This window comes from Gossypium hirsutum, chromosome A12 (assembly GCF_007990345.1).
Source record: "Gossypium hirsutum isolate 1008001.06 chromosome A12, Gossypium_hirsutum_v2.1, whole genome shotgun sequence".
NCBI classification, from domain to species: Eukaryota; Viridiplantae; Streptophyta; class Magnoliopsida; order Malvales; family Malvaceae; genus Gossypium; species Gossypium hirsutum.
This window is the reverse complement of record NC_053435.1, coordinates 56,461,388-56,469,021: the sequence shown is the minus strand read 5'-3', so window position 1 is coordinate 56,469,021 and position 7,634 is coordinate 56,461,388. Positions and strand designations below refer to the sequence as shown.

At 30.4% G+C, this 7,634-nt stretch overlaps 1 protein-coding gene across 6 annotated transcripts; it reads left to right on the top strand.

Annotated features, from left to right (window-relative positions):
- Nucleotides 1-3,909: 3,909 nt before the first annotated feature.
- LOC107934235 (adenylate kinase 4) lies at nucleotides 3,910-7,183 on the top strand. Of its 6 annotated transcripts, none has more exons than XM_041083934.1 (6): nucleotides 3,910-4,552; nucleotides 5,443-5,588; nucleotides 5,684-5,803; nucleotides 6,358-6,477; nucleotides 6,653-6,674; nucleotides 6,754-7,142. In XM_041083934.1, the coding sequence occupies exons 1-4, from the start codon at nucleotides 4,441-4,443 to the stop codon at nucleotides 6,445-6,447; spliced, it is 468 nt and encodes a 155-aa protein (XP_040939868.1). In that variant the 5' UTR covers nucleotides 3,910-4,440; the 3' UTR covers nucleotides 6,448-6,477; nucleotides 6,653-6,674; nucleotides 6,754-7,142. The 6 variants fall into 6 exon arrangements, with proteins under 6 accessions (XP_040939868.1, XP_040939871.1, XP_040939870.1 ...); XM_041083937.1 differs by having other exon boundaries at nucleotides 3,912-4,552; nucleotides 5,684-6,183; nucleotides 6,559-6,674; nucleotides 6,754-7,183; XM_041083936.1 differs by having other exon boundaries at nucleotides 3,912-4,552; nucleotides 6,559-6,674.
- Nucleotides 7,184-7,634: the final 451 nt, after the last annotated feature.

The window sequence follows — 7,634 nt, the reverse complement described above, 5'->3', positions numbered from 1 at the left end:
ATGCTGGGTAGAAATATATAGGCAGAGAAGGACTGTAATCATGGAAGTTAGAATCTCTTATTATATTACATTTAATAGTTTGAATGTTTTCAGGTTTATTGCAACCTGTTTTAATTTATGTTTATCACTAAACCAAAACCAATTTTTAGTAGGAAAGATATTTCAAATTCAATTTAATTTGATATTAAGTTCCTCTAAATCTATTTCATGAATAGATTTTATGAATTAATTGATTGAGTTTGATTCTTCTTCGATTGAGAGTTGTTATTTGATTTCCTCAAATTATTAGAATATTAAAATTGATGCTTCTAGTAAAATATTTAGGTAGATGAGATTGAAAGAGTATTCTATCGTGTATCGATTTGATCAAGTTGTGCCTTCTGAGTGAGATTGAAAGGGCATCTTGGGTGGTAATACTCAAGTCAGAATAAATGACAGGATCTATCCCATTACAGACATCTTTGTCTCATCGAACATATCCACCCCATGCATTCCATAATGATGGTTTAATGGAAAATTCAATATGTTAACATCATCCTACACAGAACTCTCGCCTATAAATTCCCATAAGAACAATGAAGAGAGAATAGACTCTCCAAGGTTAACAAGCTTATACGCTGCTAACATACTCTCAGCTTTAGCATTCTCCTTACTTCCACTCTTGATAACCTCTTGCTCTCTACCTCGTCTAGGCGAATCAACCTCCACGACGACCACTACTCTTTCCTTCATGTCTCCTCCTTTTTGTATCATAGTATCAATTAGACCCATTCATGGGCTAGGCTACCCGCCTAGGCCCGAAGGCTCGCCAAAAATTTGGGAGAGTTTGGGAAAAAACATTAGGCCTGAAAAATGGGCTTGGGTAAAAAAATTAGGCTCGTTTAAAATATGGGCTAGGCTCAGGCTTGAACATTTAAGGCCCGAGCTCGGCCCGTTTAAGTTTATAATACTATATATTATGTTATTTTTATATATTATGTAATTTAGTACACATTAAAAAAATAAGCATATACCAAATATATTATACTACACTGATGTAAACATTAAAATAATGTTAAAATGACTATATAAAAATTTCAATAAATAAAAAATAAAAATATATATTTTTTAAATTTTAAAAAATAATATAAGTGGGCCTAAGATAGGCTTGAGTTACTCTTTTATAAATATGGACAGGCTTGAGCAAAATTTTAAGCCTAGATTTCAGGTTGAACCGGACTCGGGTAAGCATAGAGTATGTTTTATCATGTTAGGCCTAACCCAACCGACCCATGAGCACCCCTAATATAAATACCCATTATTTTATTTTTTCCTATTTTGAAAAGATATCATTCTCCTAAAAGCAAGTTGTGTAATGGATAAAAAGTTTGGAACATGTTTGTCTAATTTGATAACTACTATAATAAGTTTAAAATTAAATATGTAACAAATGAAAAGTTATAAGTAACCGAAAGTTATGTCACTTAATTATTAATCAAAAGTTGTTATCATTTATAGTGACGAGTTGTCTCTTAAATTCAAAAGTTATGTCACTTAATTATTAACTAATAAGTAAATAACTATTAAATAATTATGTTTATTGCTAAAGATATGACTATCCATTTAGGTAATTATATTTCTATGAAGAGATATGGGACCTAGGGGTGAGTATTCGATCGAGTTGAGTCGAGTCGAGTAAAAAAATTTCAAGTTAGTCGAGTTGACAAATCCTATTTTAGCAACCGGACTCAATTTGAATTTTTTTCGAATCGAATCAAATCGAATTGAGTCGAGTCGAGTCGAGTCGAGTTAATGAATCCTATTATTTATACTCAAGTTGCATTTACATAGATCGATTATTTAACTAGTAGATGAAGTACAAGATTATTTAACTACATAAACAATATAATAGTTTTACCTTTTAACTTAATGAGTAAACATTTATCAAAATAACGTAATTTTGCCTTTTAACTTAATGATTTTGATTTTTAACTTTAGAAAGGTAAACATTTATCAAAATGACGTATTTTTTATTTTTGTTATTCGAATTTTCAGATAACTCGAATTGTGTAACTCATATTCGAGTTAAACTGAAAAACTTAATTTTTTATTCGAGTTGATTTGAATAACTTGATTAACTCAAATAACTTGAACTATTTGATTCAAAATTTGAATTTTTTATAGATTTTTTTGAATCAAATTAGATTTTGCTCACCCCTAATGAGACCTCCCATATAGTAAGAGGAATTTCATTTATATGACACACTCAAAAACATAGAAACAATGTTTCTTTCTATTTTCCCGTCATCTTTTATATTTCTAGATTGTTCTATAAAAAATTCTTTATGGAAATTGATATCCTTACTATACTTCACTTAGCATTCAGTGAGTTATTTCCGTTAGTATAAAATGTAGACAGTTATTGGGTTTCATTGTATCATCGAGGTTGCTAATAATTCTTTTACACACCATAATATAGGTGGGGTGATAGAACTTAAAAAAAGATGATATTGATAAATGCTTTGAAACCTTTATTAATTTTCCATAAGTTGATATAATAGTTTAAAGAGATATAAACTTCCTTTTCCTGAAAGCTCTTGGCATTTTTGGAAACCAATTTTGATCCATTCGCAAATTCTAACCAAGAAGTTAATCAACAGCCTAGAAAAAAAAAACAAAAATGCTCACCTATGATTTTTTTTTTCAAAGAAACAAAGTTAAAGTTGTACCTAAAAATTTTCAAAAAGAAGAAAATTTGCTAAATTGTATCATAATATCTACCTTTTGAGAACGTGAATGTTGAAAACATAAGAGTTAAATTTGCAGAGAAAAATTATAGGATATTTATATTGTAAAGGTAAATTAATTGGAAATGAATGAAAATATATTTTATTCTCGGAAATTAGTACTCTTTGTTAACTTAGAAAATCATCAATCTGTTTTGCTTATTTAGTTCTATATAGAAAATACTATTTTTCATCAAACAAAATTTGGAAAGCCAACATTTTCCCCATTAATTCCCGTTGAAAAATTCATTTAAATGAGGATTTGGAAAGCTTAATATTATTCATTTGGAATAAAGTCAATTTTTCCTCATTAATTACGAAATTTGACTTTTGATATTCAAACGGTTCACCATATGATGAATTGTCATGAAATAATAGGTGCCAAATGAACTGTCTTTGTTACTAAATTTGTTTCCAAACCTTGCTTTATTATATATATATATACTAGTTTTCATTTTTGTCCGCATATATGATATATAATATAAAAAATATTTAAATATTTTATATTTCATTTTATTTTTAATATATATTTTAAAATTAAAAACTAATAATTGATAAAATTAAATAATTCACAATGATTTAAAATTAAATAATTCATAAAGTAATATGTAATACATGAAAAAAAAGGAATACAAATATTATAATTCGATGTTTTTCAATTCTAAAATAGAATCTCCAACCTTTTATTATCGTCCCTGCATTTTCTTAGACAAAAATAAGTTTTGGAGTAGTAATAATAACAATAATAATAAGAAAAAGAAGAAGAAGAAGAAGAAGAATTATAATTATAATTTAATCGCAAGTTCGCATTCATTTCGTAATATCGTGTTCCTCTAGATCATGGAAATTAGCATTAATATCTTGTTTGAATGGAAAAATACAGAATGATTAATAGTATGACATCTCTAGTATTAAAATATTAAATTAAATTGATTCAAATGATATTAACATATTGTTAATTTAATCATTAATGTGATTGTATTCATGGTCAAATATAATAGAATTTTTGGTATTTTTTGTAACTTTTTTATCATTATTTTGAATTTTAAATAATTTTTTATATTAAAAAAATCGATATGAGTGATATATTTTAAACATAGAAGGTACTTTTTTATATTACAAAAAAGGTATTTTTTATTTTTCTGTTTTAATTTTTTTAAGATTCTTTTTTTTTTTTGATAAAAACCTGGCCGTCTCGTTCTACATGTTCCTGATGGAAGATACCTCCCCATTTTAGCGTTTTAACTCGCTTGTTTCAGAAACTATTTAACTAGTTCCTATGAATCTGAAATACCTTCTCTCTAAACATTTGTTTCTTGTTTTGATACAGTGACATCTTTATCCTTCATTGCCAGATATGTCAAACCGAGCCTATCAAAATCACATCCATCTGTTGTAGTCTCAAGGCATGACCGCTCCGCTACCCACTACCTCACCGTACTGGTTTTTCGTGACAGTCCTAACAACCCTACTGGAAAGGCCCAAAAATAGATGAGTATCACCAAGTAAAACCAATTATAAAACACAGGAAAAGAAGCTCTTAATTTTGGAAAATGTCTTACCGTTTCTAATTCGGTAAGACATTTTCAGGAAAATTAGAAGCCGATCTTCTCTTTCCCTTTAACTTGAAAGACTGTTTAAAACTTAGATCCAAAAACCATTAGAAAGCAAAGAAATGACGAGTAGTTCGGTGAACTTGGAAGAAATACCCTCCGAATCTCTAATGAATGAGCTTCTCCGCCGTATGAAGTGCGCCCCCAAACCCGATAAGCGCCTCATCCTCATTGGTTCTCTTTTTTTCCCTTTATTTTTTTGACTCTCGCTTTATTTTTATTTTTGCAATTTGGATTTGATTCTTTTTCTTTGAATTTTTTTTTTTCTAGTAATAACATGAAAATGGAATTTTCAGATCCTAGAGTTTGTTGAAGTTTGTTCATGTCATATTTTTTGTTCGTTTAAATAGAATTGCAAAAGAATGTACTCAAATTTTCAATGCTCCAAATTTAGCTTAAATTTTTTAACTCTATTTTATTAAACTTTTCATACAATTTAAATGAACAACTATGTCTCTAAAGGCAGAGTCAAATTGGGGGCACTGGATGAATTTCTAATGATTATTTTTTGAAAAAGTATGAGTGCTGGGAAATTTTGATTTTATAATATGTAAATCAATACTCATTGTTTATGTTTAGATTTATATAAAAAAAATGTCAACAAAAATGAAACGATTCTAATGCCAACATCGAACTTGTATATTCCTTGTGCATCACCTTTTGCCATGCAAAAATGGTACTAGATTCCGCAAGGCTAAAGATGAGTGCCCCTTGTCGGGGTAACGTAGCCCATTGTTGATGACCTGCTAAGATATTGGTCTTTCTTTAGTTGTAAAGTTCCACGCAGCAATGTTCAGACAATCGCTTGATCTGAAGTACAAATCTTGCTGGCATAGCGTGGAATTTGGGTTGCTTGAAAGTGACTAGAAAGACACTAAAGTTTGGCTTTTACGTTCATTTTTCTCAAAAGTCTCAAATTGTTAACAGCCCGTATTGTGTCATAGCAGCATCACAGAAGCATGCTGCATTCAAATAGCATTCTTTACATATCTATCAATTTACTGTCTCAAATTTGGTAAAAGGATGGCATGGTTCTAATTACAGGGCAATCTTATGATTGACAGGTCCACCTGGATCTGGAAAAGGCACTCAATCACCAATAATTAAATATGAGCACTGCTTGTGTTCCTTGGCCACTGGTGATATGCTTAGAGCTGCTGTTTCTGCTAAAACCCCACTTGGTATCAAGGCCAAGAAAGCTATGGATAAGGTCAAATTAGTTCCCCTGCCTGTTCGGATTTTTTAAAATACTTCTTACTACTAGTTTGCTAATGACTAATGAGGTGCTTAGCTATTTTTTCTCAGGGAGAACTTATTTCTGATGACCTGGTTGTTGGCATTATCGATGAAGCGATGAATAAACCTTCACGTAAAAAAGGTTTCATTCTTGATGGGTTTCCCAGGACTGTAGCACAAGCACAAAAGGTGATACTTTGTCTATAATCTTTACACTTGCACCCGCCTTCCCTAACCAGAGAACCTTGAATTTTCTTAATATAGACCATGCTTCTAATATAGACCATATCTTTGAGCTTAAACACAGATGTAGAAACTTGAAGGTTATGAATTTGTAGATCATATAGGGTTTAGTAACAAATAGTAAACCAGACCAAGTAATGAGACTAATAAGGTCTAAAAATAGGCCTTGCAATTTGGCAGTTACATTGCAGTTGCTTTATAGATAGCTACTCTAGTTTGATAACAGGGGGTTAGTTTTGTTGCCTATCTTCTAGGTTTCCATTACATAATTGTTAAAGTGAAGTTTCATTTCCCTTAAATATTTTTCAATGGATGTTGATGAGGAGGTACGTTGCTTCTATCATGCTTGTGGTCCTTTTGGTATTAATTTTTATAACTTTTGAATATCTGTTTGTTTTCAGCTGAGCAGGTTTGTCTTTATATTTCCATGCACCTATTTTATTTTTAGAATACTAGAGTGCTGCTGCTTTCTTATTTTTATTTCCTATTTCCTTCGACAGGATCATTTACATCACAAAATTGCTCAGTGTTACATATCCACGGGAGAAAAAGTGCTAGCAATTCAGTTCATTCGAAAAAGTGCTAGCTAAATTGTTGAAGTCATTAAGCTCATTAGCCAGGTATGTAGGACCTAGGCCTAACATTTACCATCTCGTTTGGATGTAAACCCAAGTATTGACTAAAAAGTACGACCTGTGGAGATTCGGAACATGCTGCGGCTATGGAGATAGTTCTCAAACTATTGATATTTCACTTTAACTAGTCTCAAGTGTATCCTCATTAATGATATTGCAGGTTATTAAAGATTTTTGAAGTGGTGAGTTTGTTTGACTGTGATGTCAAAATTGAAGACTATTTGCTAAAGAGTTATTACAAAACAGCTTCATTGATTGCAGCTAGTACCAAGGGAGCCGGCATTTTCAGTGGAGCTAATCGTAGTGTAACAGAGCAAATGTATGAATATGGAAAGAATCTTGGCCTATTATTCCAAGTTGTTGATGACATATTGGATTTTACACAATCAGCAGAGCAGTTGGGGAAACCAGCTGGTAGTGATCTAGCAAAAGGCAACCTCACAGCACAAGTTATAAACATGGCATGAAGTTGAAACTTGTACCAATATAGAACAGCTTTCTTAGGATATTAATTGGTTCCTTGTCACTGGTTGTATGTTCATACAAGGCTTTGAGCTTTGACTTGAGCTCCTAGTTTCAATGTCTTCTGTCTGAGAAAAAATAATTTCTCTGTTAAATTAAATTGACGAACAATAAAGTTTTTGTGGTCATCAATATTAAGCTAATAAACTTCCATTATGTATACAAGGAAAACTGGGGTTTCTCTTTTTCTTCTTAAAGTATTTGTGTTTGACGTTTATCTGAAAAAGTGTGAATATAATTTGGTTGTTTTTAATTTATGACGGTTAATATTCTAGCTTAATAATTAAGTATTATTATATATTTAATTTGATTTACTTATTGCAATATATGTAAAAATAATTTAAAATATAATTTTATTAATTTATATAAATTTATTAATATATGTAAAAATAACTTTTTTCGGAAAATATTTTCAGGAAATTTGTCAAATAACAGAAAATATTTTATACAGAATCATCCAAATACCAGAAAAGTAAATTATTTTCCAGAAATCATTTTCCGGAAAATATTTTATTAGCAAACAAACGGAGCCTTAGTTCTTCTGTTGCTAGGGTGTGCGCTACTGTGTTTGCTTGTCTCTGTATGATTGTACCGACATGTAACAAAGTTTCCTTTTAATC